The 24,849-nt window shown below is 45.0% G+C and overlaps 2 protein-coding genes across 4 annotated transcripts in view; both read left to right on the forward strand.

Moving 5' to 3' along the window:
* The first annotated feature begins 316 nt into the window (after nt 1–316).
* akap8l (A kinase (PRKA) anchor protein 8-like) lies at nt 317–9,404 on the forward strand. Of its 2 annotated transcripts, none has more exons than XM_084558941.1 (13): nt 317–429; nt 1,260–1,301; nt 2,158–2,419; nt 4,131–4,731; nt 5,269–5,383; nt 5,465–5,514; nt 5,933–5,963; nt 6,071–6,176; nt 6,305–6,446; nt 6,897–7,002; nt 7,114–7,244; nt 7,378–7,473; nt 8,201–9,404. In XM_084558941.1, exons 1-13 carry the CDS (start codon nt 402–404, stop codon nt 8,666–8,668), a joined length of 2,178 nt encoding a protein of 725 aa, XP_084415067.1. In that variant the 5' UTR covers nt 317–401; the 3' UTR covers nt 8,669–9,404. The 2 variants fall into 2 exon arrangements, with proteins under 2 accessions (XP_084415067.1, XP_084415068.1); XM_084558942.1 differs by having other exon boundaries at nt 6,074–6,176.
* Nucleotides 9,405–10,794: 1,390 nt separating this feature from the next.
* LOC311504914 (bromodomain-containing protein 4-like) overlaps nt 10,795–24,849 on the forward strand; it is a 17,779-nt gene continuing 3,724 nt past the window's right edge. The window contains exons 1-18 of one of the 2 annotated variants that reach the window (XM_084568256.1): nt 10,795–10,924; nt 12,912–13,064; nt 14,940–15,180; nt 15,280–15,372; nt 16,031–16,168; nt 16,295–16,427; nt 17,283–17,704; nt 17,797–18,168; nt 18,357–18,485; nt 19,290–19,511; nt 19,690–19,913; nt 19,998–20,098; nt 20,204–20,461; nt 20,962–21,060; nt 21,169–21,708; nt 21,837–22,463; nt 23,687–23,787; nt 23,923–24,043. In XM_084568256.1, coding sequence (XP_084424382.1) covers nt 15,052–15,180; nt 15,280–15,372; nt 16,031–16,168; nt 16,295–16,427; nt 17,283–17,704; nt 17,797–18,168; nt 18,357–18,485; nt 19,290–19,511; nt 19,690–19,913; nt 19,998–20,098; nt 20,204–20,461; nt 20,962–21,060; nt 21,169–21,708; nt 21,837–22,463; nt 23,687–23,787; nt 23,923–24,043 — 3,709 coding nt within the window. In that variant the 5' untranslated portion in view covers nt 10,795–10,924; nt 12,912–13,064; nt 14,940–15,051. The remainder of the gene's footprint in view (nt 10,925–12,911; nt 13,065–14,939; nt 15,181–15,279; nt 15,373–16,030; nt 16,169–16,294; nt 16,428–17,282; nt 17,705–17,796; nt 18,169–18,356; nt 18,486–19,289; nt 19,512–19,689; nt 19,914–19,997; nt 20,099–20,203; nt 20,462–20,961; nt 21,061–21,168; nt 21,709–21,836; nt 22,464–23,686; nt 23,788–23,922; nt 24,044–24,849) is intronic. The other variant, XM_084568255.1, reaches the window with a different exon arrangement.

The following is a 24,849-nucleotide window of genomic DNA, read 5'->3' on the forward strand; positions in this document are numbered from 1 at the left end:
ATCCTTTTGTTCCTAACACACTACCCAGTCTATATCAGATATAATACAGATATCCATCATGATTTGTTTTTGTCCCCCATTAAGATTGGAAGTATTTTCAAAGTGTATTAGAATGCATTAGTTTTCGCCAGTGTACCTAATGTTTTGACAAGTGAGTGTTTAACCCATTTGGTCAAGATTATTATATTATATTATATTATATTATATTATTTACAATGAAACTTGGGTGTGACGCAGGGGCCTAGTTGGTCACGTGGTTCCCGGTGGGTCGATACCGGTCTGTACATCTGTCCCCTGCTCTGAGGAGCGATTCGTAGCTTGCTTCAAGACAAGACGTGCCCTCTGCTGGAGCCATTAGCGTTTTTGTCCATTGTACTGTTTGAATATCGCACTAATATACCATGGACGGCAGAAGCTACGGCGGTTCCGGTAATTACGCACTCGTCTTTTTCCTCATGCGTGTAGATTTTTTTTTTTTTTAAGTTAGTCGCGTGCATTGTTGCTGAGAAACGGAGCCACAGTGTATTAGCCGTTGAGCTAAGCTAACGCCGAGTTTTAGCTGGTCAGCAGCAGCAGCGGCGGCTAGCCTGTAGCCGCCTGTAACTTAAAATGAATAGAAGCATGGCTACCCAAACTTAAGTATATTTGCTGTTTTAGTGATATTAAATTAAATTGCGTCATTTCATAGAAAATGAAACGTTTATTAGCGGCGTACTAGGCCCGTTAGCTTAACATTAACTACGCACAGCTAGCCAGGCTAGCCACTTCGCCATTAGGCTGTTTGTCCGCTAACATGCTAACACAAAGAGGCTGATAGCCGTTTCGTTGCGTTGGTGTGAGACATGTTAGATGTGTTTTTTTTTTCTTTTCTAATGCTGCTTGTCTAAATATTTTAAAATGGAGTCAACGTGGCTGTAGCCGACGTTTAAAGGCTCGTTAATAAAATGGCCGCCTCTATCAAAATGATTTACACAACTTAAATTGTTTTTTAAATCGCTTGAAACATTGCTGTATTAAAATCGTCTAGTTGCAGTTTGCACTAAGCTGGTAAAATGATAAAGATTGCACATTTGTTTAATAAGAAGCTCGAGAAAGCCAGCTCTCCATTTTTTGTCTCTTTACACGTTCAGTACATGAAAGTGAAAGTGCTCTGGTTTTTATTTTTTAAACAAATAACTGCTTTAGTTACACTAATATGTTTTATATGAAATGCAGAGGGTGTAATTTTGATCGTACAAATGCAATCTCTCCTTGTGTAGGTTACTCCAGCTGGGGTGGAGGTGGAGGTTCAGGCAGCAGAGGTGAGAAAATGTGTGAACGCCTATTGTCCTGCATGATTGAACAAGGATACTCATACACCGATCAGGCGTAACATTATGACCACTGACAGGAGAAGTACATAACATTGACCATCTTGTGACGATTCAATGTTCTGCTGGGAAACTTTTGGACCTGGCATTAATGTGGATGTTACTTAGACACGTACCACCCGCCTAGACCAGATGGCAGCAGCCGTCCGCAGCAGGATGCAGCCTGACACAGACACGCACACAATAACGCTGTAGGAACAATTAAAAAAAAAAAACATGAACAGTACAAGGTGTTGACCTGGCCTCCAAATTCACTAGGTCCCAAACTGGGATGATCCACTGAGGCCCGTCCCCTCAAGTCACAGGACCCAAAGGCCCCCAATTACAGATGAGGCACAAGGGAGACCCACATATTATTAGGAAAGTGGTCATAATGTTGTGCCTGATCAGTGTATTTTACTGTTAAACTTAAGCTAGGTGATCTTGACAAAAACATTAACTGAAAGTTGTGTCTGTTGTAACAGCTTGTGATACTGCAAGTTGAGTAATTTAAATAGAACAGGGTGAAACCAGGTGATGATCATCAGACGAAGAGGATGCGTTCACTGTTCAGTTCACCTAGCACACATTAGCTGTTATATAGGTTAGTTTGATATCACAGAATAAATGAGTAGGCCAACATTTCCCACACTTAACTTAATTATTAATTGCTTGCTTTGGCCAGCTAAAAACAATCCACCAGTAACAATGAGGAGTGGATGACAAGCCTCTGTATGCAATGACCTGTGGTAATATTATAGTCAGCGACGTGAAAGTGTTCATATTAACTGAATTCTGTTGTTACTAGGTTCTGGTGGCTTTGACATGTACGGGGGAGGCTACAAGGACTCGATGTCCGGGCTTGGTGGCTATGGAGGAGGAGGAGGCGGCGGAGGCGGTGGAGGAGGAGGAGGAGGAGGAGGAGGAGGACACATGAAGAGAGGGCTCTCGGGATCCTCTCTGCTCTCATCTTCAGGCACGCATGCAGATGCAGTAATTGCCAAGATTAACCAGCGCCTGGACATGCTCACTCAGTTGGAGGGGGGATTGAAAGGGTCGCGGGGTGACAGGTAATAATTATTTTCTTTTTCTGCTCCACAACGCTGTGTTCATCAGTCAGGAACCAGTCACAGTGACACACACACTAACCACAGTGAAAGCATTACACCTCCAAGTTGTGGCTTTCATGTTCTAAAATTAATTTGCACATCCGTTATGTGCCATCTGCTAGCTTTAGAGCATTGTCTCTGAATGTTTGTTCTTAAGATTCACATTACGCAGACATATACACACAGTATATACACTCACCCCCCAGTTCATTAGGTACACTAGTCACAGCAAATGCATTTTAATACAACAGTCCTGCGCTGAATCCCTTTCTTGACTGTTATAATGTTCAGTTTATGTACGAGCGAAAGGTGTTTATTGAATTAAACACAAGTCTTTTTTGTTTTTTAGCTAAGGCCACTGACTAAAATAGGATTGTCAGAATAATAGAGACACACGTTGGTCAAAAACAGTGCAGTTCAGAACGAGCATGAAGGTGAAAACAGTCTTGAATCAACAGCTCTGTAATGTTAAACAAGTGCTGAATACCATAACCTTTGTGAAGCTCAGATTTAGTGCAGGACTCTTACATTAGAATGCATTCATTTTCACTGGTGTAGCTAATGAACTAGCAAGTGATTGTATAAAGATGCTTAGGCCTTCTAATGCCACTGGTGGTTTTACAGGTATTTTGCTAGATGGTAGTCTGAAGTGGGCCCGTATGCACAAAATTAAAAACAAAAGACCATGCACCACGTGGAGTAAGACTACGAGAGCTGCCGTTGTTTGAGAACGGTGAGGTTGGTCCGACAAATTGGGCTGTTTGTTGTCACACCTTGCCTTGGTGAAAATATGTTGGCCTCAATATATGTGATAAACGGGTGTAAGTTGCTCCCAGGTTGCATTCGAATGCCTCAGCATCTGAGGAAGCTTTGTTTGCTCCCAGTTTGCTATTTGGAGGATTGTCCCAAGTGTTTGTAGAAAGTATTGTGGTCCCTTGATACCTTAGACATCGTGAGAAATGCATGGTCCCCCCCCCACTGAGGGTGCATTTACAGAACAACTGTTTTATCTGTAACAGACATCTTTGCATATGAAGCCAGTCCATCTCTTTCAACATTGCCTTTCTCCGGACTTTGTGTTTATGTGTTCACGCACATTGTTTCTCTCATTCTCCATGTGTCCTAACCCTGTGTTCTGGCTTTAGGTAACACAGGAGAGATGAGTTTTCAGGCCTGATATTATTTTGTCAAGCTGAAATGTGTATTAAATAATGCTTGCTGTATTTGTAAAAACACCCTTACCCTTTTAAACATGCCCAGTTTATTTATCTCCCCACTCTTCAGTATTCACTAATTGAGTCACTTCCCAGGACATTTTACATCTTGCCCCTGTCAAGACATCACAGGTTCTGATGAGACATGGACATGTCTCTTCAATGTTTCCATGATATAGGAACAGGGGATAAAAGAGACTGCCTCTGCAGGAAACGCCAGATAAAATATTGCTATTTACTAAAAGACCACAAGCAGAGTGTAAAGTTGTTTAGGATCATCAATTTTTGATCAAATGTGGTTTATGAAATAAAGCTGGGGTAACAAGAAACACAGAGAAAGCAAGACCATGGAGGAGAAGGAATAGCAGGTGGAGAAATCCAAACCTGGCTGCCCTCCCTGCCTCCTTTGCTCTCTGCTCTTCTCTATCAACCCTCTCCCTCCCTCCTCCCTCCTGCAGGTATGACCAGTACGAGTCATTCGACTCACGCACCTCCGCTCTCACCTCCTCCCGAGATCTCTACAGATCTGGCGGCAGTAGCTATGGTTTTGGTGATGGCCGTGGTGACAGCATGCTGTTGGGTCAGCGAGGAGGCTCAGGCTTCGGAGGGGGATTTGGGCTAGGGGGAGGAGGCAGCTTTGACAGCCCCTCCTCTTCCTATGGAGTCGCTAAAATGCGACAGAATATGAGAGACTCCTTCGGCAGTGCCCAGGGAGGAGGTTCTGGAGGTGGTGGATGGGCCGGAGCAGGCCGACGTTCCCCCAGAAGGGGTGGAAGTGCCGGGGGTCGAGGAGCTGGAGGAGGGTTTGGAAGCCGCAGATCTGACCCCACTCCATTAGGCGGAGGTTTGCGGGGAAGTGGTAGTGGTGGCCAGTCCCACCGCGGCCACTCTCCAGGAGGTGGTAGAGGAAAGCTCCCATCCCTCCTGTCCAACCGCATGTACCCTGAGAGTGGGGGCTTCCAGGGTTCTACTCAAGGGCCTCACGACTTTCCTGGGAGGCATTTTGGAGGGGGCCCACGGGCTGGCCGCCAGCGAGGCCGCAAGAGACCCCTCAACAAAGTAAGTACCTCCAGCCAAATAAGGCCTCCTCAGACACCGGGCAAAGGTTAAGCCCTTTCTGATTCCCTCCTTATTGTGTCCTCAACAAACTGACAAGTTTGTGCTAATAATATGTTAATGCCAGCTACTTGCTATGTAAAACAGTTAGTCACAAATAATCCCCAATAAACACCTGAGGTATCACTTGCCCATCAGGCCTCTCAATTGATGTGGTCAGTCACATGGAACTGCCTGTTTTTCTAAAGACCCTTCTCCCTGCCCACCTCAGCCTTGGTTAGCTGTGGGGATGTTGATTTTGCTTTGTGGACCATTTACATTGTTTTTCTTTTCCTTTGCCCCACTCCTGGATAGTCCTAAAATAAGGTTAACACTATTGGTGTCCCAGTTCCCAGCTAGAAGAAAGACATGTCTGAATTGCTAATTGGCCCTGCTGAGCGCAGGGTCTAGAATTCATGGATGTATTGATTATGGCAGCATGTTTCTTTATTTATTCAGACAGTGCGTTTGAGAGTGCAAATTAATTTTTGTGTACTGTAGCAGATGAAGCCACAACGTGATGGTCAGAAGAAGAGAAAGCAGACCCTCACTGCGGCCGACGAGCCGGAGTCAAAAATTAACAAGACAGAGAGCGCAGACTCGGACGCTGCACAAGGTATTTCCGAAATAGATTAGTGGCGTTATCAAAAGAAACTTATTACTGACTTGGTTTAACGCTTATGCCTTGTTATCACAGAGCAACCACAGAAAAATGGAGATGACGGTGAACCAAAGACTGTTGCTGCGGTGAGTAGGTCAATGTGAACTGAAACTAATGGCTTATGAAAGCTTTAACGCTGTAAATGTTATTAAATTAGATGCTCTTGCTTTATGTGAAAAACATAACGGTGCAAATGACAAAGAAACAATGTTGATCTATAGCACTGACAAAGAATCATGCAATAAACACAGGAACTGAGACGGTATTAAGCAGAAGTTCACATTTTAATTGGAGTTATTGTAAATATATCAACTTAATGTTACAGATAAAAACATGAAATGATGAAGTGATGAGATTTTGTATCCCAAAAGTCAAAGGAAACATCACAAAGTCCTTCAGAAACACGTTTTACTACCTACAGTTTGTTGTGTTATTCTGGATGTATACTACAACTTGCCAATGCTGCAATTCAAGTTATGAATAATGTAAAACCTTTCTTAACAGGAGGAGAAACCTACTGAAGATGAAGATAAAGGTGAGCTTGACTCCAGTGGCTCTTCACTTATTGTATTTTCTTATCCTAAGTTTTGTACGTCAGCCTCTACTGTGCGAGTATGCTCATGCTCTTTTGCTCCCGATTAGCAGCATCCAAACAGGAGGAGAAGAAAAAGCTGCAGGGCAAACCGAGCCCAGCTCAAAGTCAAGACAAGCACCCAAAAATGAGGAAGAGAAGAGGATTCCTGGAAAGGTGAGAGGACACTTCCCTGGAGATGAATACAAAAATATAATTTGACTATGGATTTAGTTCCCTATTTCGCTGTACTTCTTTTTGCTGATGGACTATAGGGCTGATCTTTTATCATCTTGTCTTTCCAGGGTGATGTTTGCGTGTTCTGTGTGCAAGTTCCGTTCGTTCTACAAGGAAGAAATGGAAACTCATCTTGAGAGTCGCTTCCACAAAGACCACTTTAAGTTCCTCTCTGGCCAGTTGTCCAAGCCCACCACAGACTTCTTACAGGTAACTGAGATTAAATTAACAAGTCACATTCACTGTGTCAAATAGATGCGTGTTATAATTGTAAATACCATTGCGTTTGTGCTGCAGGGTTTTTTTTTGTTTTTTAGTTGAATAGGTTTTCCCAGTCGTTGCAGATATTTATGCTGCAGAGTCAGTTTCCGTAATATGGATGTTGTGACTGCTCGCTCTCTGTATGGATTGAAAGATTTATTATGAGCAGGCAACACAATCTCACCGCAGTTACCACAGTCCTTTACAGTTGCACTGTCTTATCTTGTGGTAATGTTCTAAGAACTGCTGCTTTCCAGTGTTAGAGTTAAGTCATTTCTATTTTAAACATTAACATATAGAGTTATTTGACAGCAGTTTTTGTACACTCATTAAAATCACTACAACCATTGATACGCATGACGTTCTAAACTAATCAGTGCTTTGCTGTTTGTTTTGTAGGAGTATTTGCAAAACAAGTTTAAGAAGACAGAAGAGCGAGTCAGCCAGTTGGAAAACCACAGTGCAGCCATCTGCCAGGTGTACAAAGAGCAGGATGTCACCAGGGGTAAGTAGCAGCAGCAGCAGCAGCAGCAGCTCTGTACGTGTTAATGTACCAAAAATAGAAAGAGATTTTAAGTGATTGCTCACTGGAGATGTATCTCACACGCCTATGTAGATCTCGGTATGGAGCACTTCATGAGGAAGGTGGAGGCTGCTCACTGTGCAGCGTGTGACCTTTTCATTCCCATGCAGCCTCACCTGATACAGAAACACATCAAGTCTCCCGACCATAACTACAACCGCAAGGTATGAAGGATCACACACTGAATAAATGTACTGCTCCTCAGCTGGAAATTGTGGGAAGGCCCAAACAAAATGCAAATAACATTGTCAAATTGTCATGTGTAAAACCTGGAACTCTTGTCTTGTGTGATTCAAGGGTATGATGGAGCAGTCCAAGCGGGCCTGTCTGTCAGTCGCTCGTAGCATCTTAAACCACAAACTCATTGGCAAGAAGCTGGAGAGCTACCTCAAGGTATGTACACGAGCTGGCAATGAAAGAAAGTACTTGATATGGATTTCGTTTGTGGTATTTGCTTTTTCAGATGAGGAGAATGTGAAACTAGAACATATTCCTCTCTGGTTTCATGTTGCCAATGCTATTGTGGTGTCTCACCCATTCGTATTACTATTACAGCACAAAGAAAATGAGACCAAGATAATGAAATACTAAAATGTTCTGAATTGTGTGAATACTATAGCACTTATTATTTATTTATTTCATTCTCAAATGAAGCTACCTGGCCTCGGTGTTAAAAAATAGCATGGAGAATAGTGGGTACTGTGCTTCCAGATCTGGACACTGTACTAGACGAGAGCTAGCAGCGTCAGGCCACACTGCATTTGTGCCCTTGTCATTAGCGAAAAGATTATCAGTCTATCAGAACACAAACTATCAGTGTGAGGAGCAGCTGGGTACTAAAACCTGTGCAATAATCTTTATATTGTTGTGCACCAATTTTAAACTCATTATGTACTGTTAATTTAAAAAATTTTATAGCTACTAGCGCCTTCACAGTTTAATGGCTCAGTTTATCGATGCTCATATTCCTGCTCCTCTCTTGTTATCACTGTGCTGCTAATCTTAGACTTGCCAAACATAATTTTGTGGTAAGGCTATAATAACAATAAGGTGTCTAATGGAGGGTGAAAAAAAATCTCAGGTTTGAATCGTCGTCTCATGGATATCATTTCCTTCTCAGGGCGAAAACCCGTTCACTGGAAACCAGGACGACCAAGATCCAGACGACTCCATGGCGATGGACGTGTCGGAGCTGGAGTTAACCGGCGAGGCAGCGGACGGTCAGACAGACGCGGCGCCGGGCAACGATGAGCCTGTGGCTGAGGGAGAGTCGAGTAAAGAGGTTGCCGAGGGGGAAGCTGGAACGGAAGCTGCAGAAGCTGAAGCTGCAGAAGCTGAAGCTGCGGAATCAACAACAACAACAACAGCAGCAACAACAGCAGCAGCAGGAGGAGATGAGGAGGAGCAGGAAAAGATGGAGGAGCTCGAAAACCAGGAAGAGGAGGAAGGGTTTGAAGTTGGAGAAGACGAAGAGGACGAGGGATACATGGTGCACGATGAGATTGGCGAAGAGGGATTACAGTGTGACCTGGGAGACGAGGAAGGAGAAGAGGGAGTAGACGGCAAGGAGGAAGATGACAAGGAATGACTTTTGCACCCTGTCTGTGATTACTCGACCTGAGCATCTCTCTGGACCAGCCGATGACCCCCTCGGTCCCGTTCACACAATTTAATATCCAGGCGTATTTAAGAAGTATACATACCTGCTTCCATCATTTTTCACTGTCAAATGACTCTGTTCTAATGTTATTTTATTTTGCTTAGAGACATAGTTTCACATTTTGGGTACAACAGTACTTTTTGTTTGTCTACCAAGTCTCTTGAGAGACGTTGGTAGATGTCTATATATGGACTTTGGAGACTTACAAGTGGTTTCTCCTTTTCCTGTCTTAATTCTAAGCTGTTCAGCTCTGTGCTCTAGCTCCATACTTAACTGCAGACATGAGTGGTAATAACTTTTCATTTAAAACTTGGGAAGAAAACAGCGTACTTCTAAATATCTGTCTATTCTTCATATTTTGTTGTGCCTTTCGTTTTGTATGTAGTTCTTGGATAAGTTGTTTAGTTATGGTTAAGTATTGTAACGAGGAGATGTTGTGTACTGTTTTCTTTAAAGTTCACATAACGCGGTCCATTGCTTCATGATGGGGAACGGATGATTTTCCAACCTTCAGGTGAAATCTCTAACAGAGCAAACGTCTTATTGTGCAGTTGGGAATAAATGATCATTGTCAGTAGAATAAGTTTGGGATATTCTGGGTATAATCTGTATTATAACAGTTTTGTTCCACTCTGCACAAGAAATAAACTTGGTGAATAAGTTACTTTATCAGTGTTTTGCAATTTTCTTCAGAGCATTACATTGGTGTGCATTTACATCATGGGTGAATGTTTTTGGGTGGGTATTTATTGCAACCTCGAATTATGATTGTTTACATTTAGCTAATAATTTCACAGTTCATATGTTTTACACACACGGCTAATTTTTTGTCCAGGTTAATCCGGTCGGTTCACACTTAGATTAGATGTCAAAAGGCAAATAACAGTTCCCTACATTAATGACAGCCATCACAAATGTCAAACTGTGTTATTCCACACGTTGGTAGGATATAAGCCCTTACACGCTGCAGGAACCAGGGAACCAGCTGTACTTCTTTTAAATATGTAACCAACTGATATGTACCTAATGAACTGGCAAGTGAGTGTACAGTATGTTGCAATCTAAAGAAAAGTTATATTTGGTGGTTGAAAAGCTTGGCCTCTAATAGGTAGCAAATACTTGATCAGGCAATGATAATAATATTGAGGTAATGGAGAAGTAACTACATTTACATGAGGTGAAATTCTAAGAAAACTGCAAAGATATATTAGATTCAACTTTGTCATTATTGTCATTACACATGTACGGGTACAGAGCAACGAAATGCAGTTCAGCATCTAACCAGAAGTGCAATAGGCAGTAACTGCACGCGCCATAAATAGTGTGGTATATAAGTAGTATGGTACAGGTTGTTTTTTACAGCATATGGTCAATATTTACAGATCAAAACCTATGTACAGTTGAGACCATATATACAGGTGGAGCAGGATATACACAATGATTGATTGAAGTACTATAAACATATTATACAGATGGATTTGTTAGTTAAACGTGAGTAGACTATGATGAAGTGATGACATTTTGCATCCCAAAAGTCAAAAGGAAACATCACAAAGTCCTTCAGAAACACACATTTTTACTACCTACAGTTTGTTGTATTATTCTGAATGTATACTGCAACTAACAGGAACTATAACATAATAATTTACAATAAAGGAGATGGGTAGATGATAAATGATACAAAATACAGACGATGAAGTGATGAAGACTGCTCTCAGTGTGTTAATAGACTATTTATATATTTGTTTTTCCTCTTCCTTCCCTTTCTATAAAAAAATACAATACATTCAAAGTCAGGTTATTTAGGACAAATAAGACTGCTAGATGCCTACCATGCACACTTGGCTCCCTTGTGACGCTCTTTTGACCTGCAATTAAAAAAATAAAAACAATAAAACATGCCTAAAGGACGTGTTTTTCCCTCGGTTATTAATTTCTGCCATTTTAATTTATCTACCTGGACCAGAGTCAAGGGTTGCCTGACAAACAGCGACCTGTTTTCCCGTTTGAAATCATTACACGGTGTTGCGTGATGTTACCCCACGGGAGGGGGAGGAGCTCCGGGTGACATTTCGTCTGACAGGCGTGCGTGCGTGCGTCTGACGTCATCGACGTCGAACGGGACTGTTTGTTCTGGATTTGGGGCGAGGAAGGTCTGCGAGCGCTGACAACCGACTGAAGAAGGTAAAAATAGCGTTTTATGCCTCTCCGTAGGTGACATTGGTATATTAAACGAAAGCGTACAACGCGGGGGAGCCGGTGAAATGTGTACAACGGGCATTGGTGGCGTATTTCCCGCGCTGTCAGTGAGCGCTTCGGCAAGCGGAGCATGAGCTGTCTCCACAGGCCTTGCACCGGTTTCGGGCACACGAGAGAGGTGATTTTTTGGTCCTTTAAGTGTCCGCTATTTGGTGTTACCGCGCGTATTCGGCGTCGTGTCTCTCCCCTCTCGACACTTCCGTTGAGGTAGTTTTTCGCTGCGGCGGACACCCCGTGCTGTCAGTGTGCACGTTAGCTGCAGGTCGCTATCGTGCTAGCTGGCTAGCTGCTAGGCTGTTTGTTTGTAGCCCCGTAGGCCGTATTCGTGACATAAGTTACGTCCTCTCGGCGGCGTAGTTTACGCGCGATGGCGCAGAAGCTCGTGTGTAGCGCGACGTACGTCATTTGGAGAATACCGATCCCGGCCAAGTTGTAGTCTGAAACGCCTTTTACGTGCGGAGCTGTCACTTGATCACGGTGGACATGGCGACGCACTGACATGGAAGGTTAGCAAGATAAAGGTGTAAAGACGGGCAGTTGTTAATTACGTTAATTGTTTGTGGCAAGAAACGTTATCCATTAGCCTGTATGCTGGTATGATACTGTTATAGCTAGTTACAAATAATAATAAAATGTAGTAAAATAATTAAGTTGGCTGTCTAATTACGTTTTTATTATTTTATACAAGTTAGCAACCACAGCGCTAATGTGCTTTATAGTGTGGACGTAATTGCGTGGGAGGTCTGTATAATATATTGTCCTTATTTTAATCTTGTTTTATTTCATCTTTCTGTTTACTTGAGTGTTTATGATGTGCAACTAAGCTACTGTGACCAAGCAATTTCCCCTTTGTGGATGATTAAAATGTATAAAAGTGTAAAGTCTTATGTCTGCTGGTCAATTACACTTTATATTAATGCTCATTATGTATTAATATCCGTGGTCTGGCAGCATTTAATGAAGCGGCGTGTAATAAATCTGTTCTCATTCTTCAGGTATGTGTCTGGATTGTTTTTTTTTTTTTTTTGTACAAACAAGATGTAGTCTGATTCGCTTTTTCGATTATTTCCCCATAGTGAACTGTAAAAGAGAGCGCATCTTATTAAACTATTAAAATTTAGAAGATTTAGTTCAAATAGTGTCAACAAGAAATAAAAACAAACCTGGAAATCTCAAAGAAAAATGACACCAGACAGCTGTTAAGGTCAAATGTTGTAGTTCACTGCATTCAGACTTTAAATCATGAATATTGCATTGCTCACTTCCTTGACATCTAGGATGTTTTGTATGGTGTAAAACCACAAACGATAAACTATACCGTGGCGCAAAATAGCACGCGTCATCTTGGAGATCGTGAAGCGTGATAGCGCGCCAAGAAAAACAAAATCTGAGCCTTGCAAAGCGCTTCATGCGCAGGATGTCCAATGTATGTGTGTACGGTTCGCAATCTGTGCTTGCTGGAGTGAACAAAGTCGTTTTCAGCTGAGTCAAAAGAGGCTACTTCTGTACAGGGGTGTAGAAACCAAAAACAGGAAGTGAGGTGGCAGCGAAGACATCTACCTTAAAGAGTCAAGAGGATTTTTGGGCTCAAGAGTTGTGTGTTGTGTTATGTAAATGTCTGATTTCACCTCAACAGTCCGTCTTAGCAAAAACTAATGAAGATCCGCTTTAAATATTGCGCCATCGGTTTTCCCAACATGTTATCAAGGAATGCAACAGCTGTCCTTGCTATTCTTGTTGTATCGAAAAGCCGCATGCTCCGTGCCCATCCCATGGGCTCTGAGCACAGCTGCTTTCTGACAGTGTGACCAGATTTTTAGCTGGTGATGTATTTCGGTCTGCGGCCCTCCAGGAATTGTGTTGCCCTCGGTTTTAATCATGCGACACTAACCGACCCGTCTCTGTCTCACAGGTGTGGCACTCGGCTCTCTATCTGGGTCTTGCCCTCGCAGCGCGTCGCGGACAAAACGCATCCCGTGTTACCTCAGGAAACTTGTCACCCCACCAACTGACTGAGATATGATCACACAATTGGATTAGACCGCAGCTGCACGGCTACCAACATGTAAGTTCATAGAAAGCAACTGGTCTCCGAGTTGTAGTGTTTGTGTTGTCACAGTGTTGAGTTGCGTCTGCTTACACCTAAGTATGGAAAGCGCCTCTGCTAGTGTTTTGTTAACAAAATAACTGTCAGTATATCTGGATACTGACGGTCTGTAGGGTTTCAGTCCTGGTTAGTTTGTCAGTGTCGGTCGTAAATGTGTTTTAGCACTACATGTCAGAGAACTCGTGGAGGCAAAGTAAGCTACAGTTGTTTTAGTAGAAGTCAGGTAAGCTCGCCGAGCAACACATCGTATTTGCTGTCATTATTTCACAGTTACTAATATTGTGCTAGTTAAACGGTTTTAATGTGAAGGTGCTGAAGCTATGAATGTTTGCTTTGCAGTAGCAGCAAGAAGAAAATGTAGGGGCACACGTTAAATCAACCTGCAGTGCAGTTATTCACATTTACCCAATTCTAGCTGTTTTACTGACAAATTATTTGGTAATAAATAGACTTAACGTCCAGAACCACAGCGTAACAAGTCATTAGATGTAAACAAAGCTGTGTTGAGTTTGTCTCTGTACTAGAGTAGGAGCTTCTAGATGTTGATCGACCGTTACTTTTACTTTCAAATCACTGCCACGCAGAAAAGAGAGAAGGCGTCTTGCGTAGATGTTTTGTGGGAGGGAGCGATACGGAGACACGCCGCCATAAATCTGGCTTCAGATGTGATAACGGTGAGACACGCAGGCGAGAGTAGATGAGCAGATAACCTGTGCAGTTGACACGGGCGCTCCCACTCTCACGTGCACAGGCCGATGCTTCCCTCTTTGTTTTTCAACATGGAAGAAAAAAAAAAACTAATTTGCAGGTCACATCTAGTGCTAATAATGCTCACATTGTCTTAAAATATGGTCCCAAAATGCTTCCTGTGTTCACATCAAGGCATCTGTTCATACAGCTTACATTAGCAGTAACATAATACAGTATTTTGAAGGTGTACTTACAAATTAAGTACTAGTTTACTCTCAGTTTTTCACTGGTAACATTTAAAGATTGCAGCCTTTTTTCGTTGCGTACCACAAGGACCGCATGCGTGCAACTGTTTCAAGTGTTAGATAATGTTGAGTTGATCCTTTTGAATAGTGGCAGCGCAGCTGATGTAACTGTTTTTGATTTTCAAGTCAGTAGCACACGCAGTCAAACGTGTGACAGTGATTTAAATGCGACAAGAGCGCTGTATTGTTACTCGCGCCATTTCCTACTAACTGTACAACATGAGTCCACAATACCTGGCTCATCTCCAGAGCAAATACGGAGCACTGCTTGTAAAAAATGGCGTAATGTGTTTACATTTTCCAGTTCTGCTTTAATGGACCATACAGGGTTTAGACAAACATACTTCGTAGTATTTACTTTATAATGATATTTAATCAGATATGTTGAGAGCTAACTGTTTGTAGTTGACGTGGAGTGCTTGCATTTGTTTGTGCGTGTTTGTAGACATTTTGCCCTCAGTGCCGGTTCTCTGGTTTAAGATGCACTGCGACAACAGAATGAATGTCAAAAAAAGCAAAATCAGCTGCAGAGTTTGAGCCGCGGCCGCCGTCAGAGCAGCTAAAGATGATCTCTTGTGTGTTTTTCTTTGAAAGAAGTTGTCTCCCTTCCTCACCGAGAGGCCTTTGAAGCTGGAGTTCAGAGGAAAACACAGTCAATGGATTCTGACAGCGAGGCAAATAATAGACCGCACAGAAAGCGCTTGAGTCGGCGCGACACCGGAGGGTTTCAGATTAGATGTTTTCTAAGAATGTGGAGTCAAAGGTGACGACTTCCTTTAAGGAGCTCAGTTAAAGTAAAGGCAGCATTAGTGATTCCTTTCGGTGATCTTGTTTTCAGAGAGTCGCATCAGGACTGTAATGGCCTGAGGGGGGTCCCCCCGGTGCCACCTGCCCCTGCCAGGCCCAATCTTCCTAAACTGTCTTCTCGGCCGCTGCAACACACCACTGCAATGGGGGACGGGCTGGAGGCAGGCAGCAGCCAGAACCCTCCCTCTGCTCCACCACCTCTCCCCTTCAACCCTCCACCCCCTGAAACATGGAACCCCTCCAGACCCAAACGGCAGACCAACCAGCTACAGGTAGCGGGATTTCCGTTTGTTCGTGCGTTTAGTCCACGTGAGCCGTGCTCTCCAGCTTCAGTTTAAATGACTGTTTTGTATAATTGTGCTCTCTTTCAGTACCTGCTGAAAGTGGTGTTGAAGACATTATGGAAACACCACTTCGCATGGCCCTTCCAAGCTCCCGTAGATGCAATCAAACTCGGTTTGCCTGTGAGTCGCATGTTTATGTGTATTCTCTATTTAGTCCAGAGCGTGCGTATAGCGTTGTAACAGACTCCAAATCAGTTTCATGTGCGAAGCGTTACACAGAAGTGCAAGTGATTCCACCTAGGAATAAAATTAGGGATGCACCGAAACCGAAAACTGAAAATGAGCTGTTGCTCGTGTCATCACAACATCCTGTTTCGGACACGTCGTTTCGGTGATAGAAGTCTTTTGGGCCATTTTCGGTGGCCGAATATTCGGTGCATCCCTAAATAAAATATCTCAGCTCCTTCTGCTTTGGTTTATCCAGAAAACCTTAATTTCATTATGTTAATTGACTTCTTCTTGTATAAAAATACCTCTTCTTCTGTGGTGTCCTAGTTGTCACAGTTGATTGCTGTTGATTTGAGTTAAATCGTAAATTGACAATGATCTTTTGACCCCCCCAGTTAAACTACACATAGACATGTCTAGAATCCAGATCAGCACTTCAGATTCACTTTATATATTATGCTTCAGGATCATATTAATATCTTTTGAAGATCTTTTGAAGCCACATGAAGCACCACAACTCCAAGACAATAACGTGTTTTGGACTGAATTTGCTTTTTTCCAGACGACAGTCAAGTCTAATAACTTTTCCCTCCTCTTTTCTTTTGTGAAGGACTACTATAAGATCATAAAGGTTCCTATGGACATGGGCACGATAAGAAAACGCCTGGAGAACAACTACTACTGGAATGCCCAGGAGTGTATCCAAGACTTCAACACAATGTTCACAAACTGCTACATCTACAACAAGGTCAGCCTCATTAAACAGTGACATGTGACTTCCAAGTCCAACTTTGCTGTCCTGCTATGCTATTTTATTACTGGCATCGGGAGAGAAGGCGTCAACAGAAACGTGTCCGTGTGTTTGTGTGTTCAGCCTGGGGATGATATTGTCCTGATGGCGGAGGCTTTGGAGAAGGTCTTTCTCCAGAAGATTTCAGAGATGCCGCAGGAAGAGACGGAGATTGCTGTGGTCACCAAGGGACGCCGAGGGGGCAGAAGGGAGTCAGGTATGGTTTTTAGGATGTCATACACCGATCAGCCACAACATTAAACCAAGTGAAGGCAGGAGAAGTGAATAACATTGACCATCTTGTGACAGCAAAATGTTCTGCTGAGGAAGGCCTGGACTTGGCGTTTGTGTGGATGTTACTTAGACATGCAGCACCCACCTAGACCAGACCAGGCACCCCCACCCCATAGCAATGACACTTCTTGATGGCAGCAGCCATCCCCAGCAGGATGCAGCCTGACACAGACACACACACAAAAACGCTTTAGGAACAACTAAAAAAAAAAAAAACATGAAGAACATCACAAGGTGTTGACCTGGCCTCCAAATTCACTAGATCCCAAACTGATCAAGTATCTGTGGGATGATCCACAGAGGCCCCTCCCCTCAACCCATAGGACCCACTGACAACATTCTGTTGCCAGACACTACAGGACACCTTCAGACGGCCCATGTCAATTCTCCAATGAGTCACAACTGTTTTGAAGACACTGTTTTGGCTGTTCGGTGTATGTTGTTTTTGATGCCCCAGTTGTCTTCTATAGACAAGGTGTGCTGCCATTATAACAGACATGATTATGTTTGTCTGTATTCCTTGTATAATATGAAGACTGAACTAATCCAACCTGCTAGGCTTGTACGTCGTCTGTACTTCTTCTCCTGACTTGATCAGCCACACCTAACGGAAACATTTGTTTCATACGTGATCAAATTCTGGTAGCTTAATGTTTGTGGTTTTGTGCTTTTCATAATTAACCCAACAGGCTTAACGTAGGTCTCGCCTAGAACGGTTGCTGTTTTTATCCCTGGCTTTAGCTCCTCCTGTGTTCACACTTTGTGTCCTTCCTTCCAGGTCTCATCACAAAGTCGGATTCAGGCCAAGACTCGTCTTCCCCCTCCACCACCCCGCATACACGTGGCTTTTCATCCCCCTCAACGACCCCGCACACCCGCGCCACGCCCACTCCTCAAGGTCCACCCGCCCTGCCGTTGGTCCAGCCTCTATCCCAGCCTTTATCCCAGCCTCTAGCTCCGCCTCTGACCCAGCCTCTAGCCCAGCCTTTGACCCAGCCTTTACCCCAACCTCTAACCCAGCCGCTGCCCCCACGTGTGCCTCCCACACCCTCCAACCATGCACCCCTTTTGGGACCCGCATTCCCCGTGTCGACTCCAGACGTCCTGTCCCAAGGCATGACCTCTGTTCCTCCTCCATCTGTTACCCACCCGGGTCTCCATCCTACCACAATGCTGCAGAGCTCCAATGCCCTCATCAAGGTGAGGAGAAATCAACATCCATTCTTATTAGACACAAGTTAATTTTCAGTTTCTAACCACCAATCCCTTTTTTTATTTTTTTATTTCAACAGCAAAGAAAGAGTCAGAAGAGGAAAGCTGACACCACAACACCCACGGCCAACGACCAGCTCAGTGAATCATCTCCCGTCTCTGCCGAGTCTCGGATGCGGCGAGAGACCATTCGCCCGTCAAAGCAACCCAAAAGAGACGCGGCCCAGCCGGACTCCCAGCACCACCCGGGAGGAGGTTTGGAGACCGGAGGGACGGCGACACCGAAACGTCAGGAGCAGTTGCGTTCCTGTTCGCGCCTCGTCAGAGAGATGCTGAATAAGAAACATGTCGCATACGCCTGGCCTTTTTACAAACCTGTGGATGCAAAAGCTCTCGGTCTCCACGACTACCATGACATCATTAAGCACCCTATGGATCTCAGCACCATCAAGGTGATTTTATTAGAGTGGGTGGGCCAGCCTGTATAAACCTCTATTTTTATAGCGGTGAAGAAGTTAAGGTCAGGCTTAATGGGTCACTACTTGTCAACTTGCACTTCTCACGTTTTACACATGCAGCAAAAATGGAAGATGAGTTTTAAACCTTCTTCTGATTAGACTTTGATCACTGTCTCCTTCAGAAAAAGTTGGACAACAGACAGTACAGAGACGCTCAAGAATTTGCGGCAGACGTCAGGTTGATGTTCTCCAACTGTTACAAGTACAATCCTCCGGACCATGACGTTGTTGCCATGGCGCGCAAATTACAGGTAAACGACACATACTGTCCAGGAAACCATAATAAACATGATATACTTGTGATGTGACAGAAAGTATGTGGACACCCCAGGTAAATATGAACGTGTACAGGTTCCAAAAGCTCATGGAAACACTTCCTGGAAAAGTGCGTGGTGTCTGTCAAGCTACGCACTTGCGACCAAACCAACAAACTAGTGTTCGGTGACGACCTAGTGGCAGATCTGGGTGTTTTTAAAGGTGTGACGAGAAATTTTCCTTAAAAAAACAAACAAGAATCATCTGTGTAGTTGGCACTTTGGTAGAACAGATAATCAAAGCAATTGTTTGGGCAAAATGAGACAGGGTCCCCCCAGGTGTCTGTCTTTTGCCGTATTTCACAATTATAACAATACTTCGCCTTCAAACCTATGAAGGCATCCACCATACTCCACAATAGGGGCTCCCCTTTTATCTACCCTATAACGGATAGCTCTAATTTAGACTTCAGGGATTGTATATGTATGTCTTTGCCTTGGGGCCCCCAGAAGTATGTGACATGGTGCATTGATCTGATTGGTTGATAGCATCCTATCACATGTGTGTCTGCCTTTTTCCAAACCACTTCCAAGAACAACTTCTTGGGTGGTTCTGTGTAACAAACAATCCGGCTCGTCATGTTCAGCGTCCTGGGGTTAAAAGCGACATTTAAAAACAATCGGCTATTGTGTGTAATGTTCGGGTGTCCACGTACTTTTGGTCATCTTAGCAGAGAGTATTCGCAGCTGTGTCTGGAGTGTCGAGCTCACAGTTTCTCCTGTTGTCCTGCCACTTAAAAGGATGTGTTTGAGATGCGTTTCGCCAAAATGCCGGATGAGCCAGAGGAGCCCACCCCTGTTCCCACCCCGTCGTCGGCCCTCCACCCTGCCCCCTCCATGCGACAAGTCCCGCCTCCTTCTGGTATATCAGAAGACGACAGCTCTAGTTCCTCCGAATCGGAGTCCTCAGGAGAAGACTCAGAGCACGAAAGGCAACAACGATTGGCTGAGTTACAGGAACAGGTTAGAGGTTGGAAAATGAAGGGGGAGGGAGGCTTATGAGGCACAACAGGTGGGTGGGCCATGCAGAGCAGCTTTTGCCGAACATGGGTGAATGCTGGAACACAGAGAAGCAAATGCACAGACTCTGTGAAGGTGTTTGTTTTCGTCTCTTAAGGCCACATTTGTTTGTGTCCTCCAGCTCAAAGCTGTCCACGAGCAGCTGGCCGCACTCTCCCAGCCGCAGACCTGCAAGCCCAAGAAGAAAGAGAGGGAGAAAAAGGAGAAGAAGAAAGAAAAGCACAAGAAGAAGATGGGAGCAGAGGAACCTGTGGAGACCCCTCCCCTCGCTATGCTTCAGACTTCTAAGAAGAGCAAAAGCAACAAGGAGCCTGTCACTGCAAAGAAGGAGAAGAAAAAGCCTGGGTAGGTTTTTACAGGAGTATAAAGCTAAGTGATGTTATTGAAGCTGCTTTAACCGGAGCTAATCGAATCATTTGTCAATCACAGAAAGAAAGAAGGAATCAAAAACAGCCGCCCAGCTGCGCCCCCTCAGCCTGGTCCGACCCCTCTCGTCCCCTCAGCTTCTCTTGAAGCAGAAGATGAGATAGGTAGGTGTACGAAAGAACACGTCGATTGTGTCGTAACCGCGTGTACCAGGCGACGTTATCGCGTTAAATTGTCTTTGAACAAATGTCCGCTGTCAACCTCCTCAGATGTATTTGGGGCCATGTCCACTGACCGATGCAAGCCGATGTCGTATGAGGAGAAGCGCCAGCTGAGCCTGGACATCAACAAGTTGCCCGGCGACAAGCTGGGCCGAGTCGTGCACATAATCCAAACGCGGGAGCCTTCGCTGAAGAACTCCAACCCCGACGAGATCGAGATCGACTTTGAGACGCTGAAGCCCTCCACGTTGAGAGAGCTGGAGAAATACGTCTCGGGCTGCCTCAGGAAGAAGAAAAGGCCATCAGGTAGGCGGCTCGTGTTGAGTGTTTTAAGTTGAGCTGTCGGTTATGTCAGGGGCGGCACAGTGGGGTGGTGGTTAGCACTGATGCCTCACAGCGAGAAGGTCCCGGGTTCGAATCCATGGGCCTTTCTGTGTGGAGTTTGCATGTTCTCCCTGTGTCTGCGTGGGTTCTCTCCAGGTACTCCGGCTTCCTCCCCTCCAAAGACATGATCATTAGGTCCATTGGTGATTCTAAATTGGCCATAGGTGTGAATGGTTGTCTGTCTCTCTGTGTTAACCCTGTGATAGACTGGCAACCTGTCCAGGGTGCACCCCACCTTTCGCCCGATGACAGCTGGGATAGGCTCCAGCAGACCCCGCGACCCTTAACAGGAATAAGCGGGTATAGAAGATGAATGAATGAATGAATGTCAGTTATGTCAGATGAGCACTCTTTAGGAGTCCTCATGAACACCGCTCACTCTTGTGTTGATCATAATCTGAATACGTGGCTGTGTTTTGCAGTAGAGAAGTCTCTGGAAATGCCAAACGTGACAAAGACGAAGACCGGGTCCTCATCATCGGGCAGCAGCGACTCATCCGACAGTGAAGACTCTGAGAATGGTAACGTACCCAGAACATGTTGTACCAGCGTAAAACATCTAAGAGCTGTACTTCTTCAAACATACTTCTTTCCTCCTGTCTGACTCCGGCCTTGGTCTCTGTGTGCAGGGCTGGTTCCCAAGCAACAGAAGAAGACCTTGACTAACAAGGATACCAAGAGACCGCAGCACCAGCCCCTCAGTACTGCAGCGGGCCCCGTCGCTCCTCCTCAGCCTCAGCTTCAGCTTCAGCTTCAGCCTCAGCTTCAAATTCAGCCTCAGATTCAGCCTCCGCTTCATATTCATCCTCAGCCCCAGCCTCAGCCTATGCTTCAGCCTCAGATTCAGCCTCAGATTCAGCCTCAGCCTCAACCTCAGCCTCTAGTGGTTCAGCCCAAACCGCAGTTTGTCCCCGCTCCCACTGTCCCTGTCCCTGTCCCTGTCCCCGTCCCCTCTCTGGACTCCTCCCAGCTGTTGAGCCCAGGATTCGATCCTCTGGCTCACTTCATGAACCCTCACCTGACGCAGTCCAACACAGAGCCCAATGCAACGGTTACTACTGCTGGTGCAGCCCTTGCCGCTGGCCTCCTCAATGCAAACGCGCCCACCTGCCAGACGTCCGCTGAGACCCACCCGTTCCTAAACCAACATCCCATATTACCTTCCCCAGGTATGTATGCTACAGCCAACAACTCTGCCTTTCTGTTAATTGTTTATTCACACAACTATATGATAATAAAAATGCCTTTTTTTGCACAGGAAATAACATTTATATTCTCCTCTCTTCCCTGTTTGCAGCCATCCACAATGCTCTTCCCCAGCAACCATCGAGACCTAGCAACCGCGCAGCTCCGCTTCCACCCAAACCCCCGCAGCCTCCTCCATCCTCGCTCCCCTCCCTGCCTCCATCTTCCTCGCCGCAGCTCCAGCCCTCGCTCCCCCTCCCTCTCCCCCAGCCCGTCCACCGCCCGCGCGCCCCCTCTCCGCCGTCGCACGGCATCCTGGGCACCCTCTCGGCACAGCCCCCCCAAGCCCTGCTAGAGGACGACGAGGAGCCAGCGCCCACCAGTTCCGACACCCCGCCGCTCAGCCAGGTCCACAGCTTCCTGCAGTCGCTCCAGCCGAGGCCCACCATGCAGACGCAGCCGCTTCAGCCGCTGCAGCCGCTGCAGGCGCTGCAGACGCATTCGCCTGCGCAGGTCGCCTCTCAGCTGGTGGCGTCGATGCACTCGCAGGTTATGTCGACCGCCGCCCCTGCCATGACGCAGAGACACAGCTCGGGCCACGCGCACATGCAGCAGTCGTTCTCGCACACGCACACGACGGCGTCGCAGAAGGGGGTGGTCCTGCAGCAGAAGGTACAGCAGTTGCAGCAACACCATCAACAGCCATCGCCACGAAGCAAAGCAGAGCCCTTCTCAGCAGGTAAGACAACTGAATACTAACGCTGTTCTCACATACAGTGTGAAAAAGCTGGACCCGCAACAACCGCTACTGGTTGTGACCACAGACTGTATAAAGGTTGAGAGGGGAACTGCTCCTCAAAGGTGAAGTCAAAGCAAGTAGAGCTCCCCCTGGTGTCTGGCTGCAGTATAGGTCATAAGCTCCACTTCCTCCATGTTAGTGGATAGGACTTGGGCCAAACTAAAACACTCAAATACACGTCAAAAAATTTTTATTTCAAGGATGGTTTCTGTCTTTTTGGGTAGTTAATATAATGCTGGTGCATGTTCAAGTGTCAATTCTTTGGATACGTTTTAGTTTTAGTTATTTGACTTGTAACTGGTGGAAGTAGAGCAGAGCGTGGTATTAATAAATGAAAACGTGAGCGAGTCTGGCAGAAGCGTGGTCGGGTCATCAATATCACGGCTCCGCGTGGCTCCACTCACGGACCGTACTGCCCAGACTCGGGCTCCAAACTCCAAAAGATGGCGGCGCCCGTATGCCCATGGGAAAATAACGTCAGTTTGGCCAACGCGAGGAAGTGGCGACACGTTGTCTATATTTATATACGGTCTGTGGTCGTGAATGAGTCACCCTTAACCCACTGTACTCGACAGACTCAAACATGCGCCGCTAAATACCCAAGGGGAAAGTTAAAAAAAATCTTAACGCAAGGTTGAAAAAAAATGCATCGTACGCAAACTATCTTGAGACAGCTGATACAGCCTGCCATTTTAAATCTGTGGTAAAAGCCTGTTTTAAACCACGAGCATATCAGTGTGTAAATAGCCTACGAGTGTGAAAGACATGCATGCAGTAAAAACGGAAATTAATGAGCGAGCCAAAAATCCCCCCTGACACGCAAAGCACTGCAGTAAGACTCATTCAGACCTCTTCCGCTTTATTATTTAACAAATTATTTAAAAGAAGAATGCAATTTAACACCAGTTATTCTATAAAGAGAAGACTGGACGAGTACTTTAGATCTCACAATTCAGGCCCGTTTTACTTGTTTGGCTTTTACATACCTTTAACAAATTTTGTGTCATGCCTGTGTCTGGCCATGATGTGGAGCAAGATCATTTTGAAGGAGCGCTCTCAGCTGCACGGCCGCAGCTGAAAGATACTCAGCAATTAAATTTTGGCTTCAATCACGGTGCATTTCAAATATCTTCCCTCTTGTTTTTTTTTGTTTTTTTTTTTAGGTTGCCTGCCCGACAGCCCCTCTCCTCTGATGATGCATTCTCCTCAGATGCCTGACTTCCACACAATGGGACAGCAGTCACCTCCACAGACCAAGAAGCATGTAAGTGGGACTTTGTGTTGTAGTGTTTGTAGTGATTGCGTGCGCCAGCCGAGCTAAATCTGCTTCTTGTATATAAATATGTGTTTTGAGTCGGTCAGCTGGTTTACTTTTGTATTTGTGTTTGTCTTTCTGCAGGAGCAGAGGCCCAACCTGGTCGGGATCAAAGAAGAGAAGCCTTCCCATTCACCAGTACTGCCCCCCTCGCCCTTCAGCCCGACCATGCGTCAGGACGCACACAAGCCAGACAACAAACACAGTGAGAGTTGGTTTTATGACATTTTTTGGAGGTTACATTTACTTCTAAGTAGTAAAACAAAGTCTATGCAAGGTGTGTCTGACCTATCAGACCTATCTACAGCCACAGAAGCATCATTTATGTCCCCCTGTGTAGCTATAGAAGAGGGGGCTTAGGTTTTTTGGAAGTAAAACCACTTCAGAGAAGAACCTCTGAAGAAAACATCAACGTCACTTTCCGTGTACACTTCATTTAGAGCAGGGGTGTCAAACTTGTTTTAGTTCAGGGGCCACATGCAGCCCAATTTGATCTCAAGCGGGCCGGACCAGTAACACAACAGGATAATAACCTAGAAATATCGACAACTCCAGACTTTTTCCATTTGTTTTAGTGCAAAGAAGAAGTAAATTAACAATAAACTATCCTTTAAAAAAAAAAAAAAAAAAAAAAAAGTCCTGGGTCTCGGTGTTGTGGTCTGTCCACGTCTCTTACTAAAACAGTGGACAAACTGGGAAAAGCAGTTATTTGCATTGTAAAATTGCAGTCTTCTATGTAATATTCACACCTTGCAAGTTCATGCTGCGGGCCAGATTAGACCCTCTGGTGGGCCGCATTTTGCCCGCTGGCCTTATGTTTGACACCTGTGATTTAGAGTATTATCACTGCTTTATCTTGCCATCAGATGGTCAGAAGCTGTTACATCGTGTGACAGCTGGTGTTGTTTGGGTCTGAATTAACATGCAGACACAAAGCTAGACCAGCGACTCCTACGTTCTTCTGTGTACATTACAATTTTTAAATTAACAGAATTAATAAGGTAGATATAA

The sequence above is a fragment of the Chelon labrosus genome (genome assembly GCF_963514085.1).
Source record: "Chelon labrosus genome assembly, chromosome: 2".
NCBI lineage: Eukaryota > Metazoa > Chordata > Actinopteri > Mugiliformes > Mugilidae > Chelon > Chelon labrosus.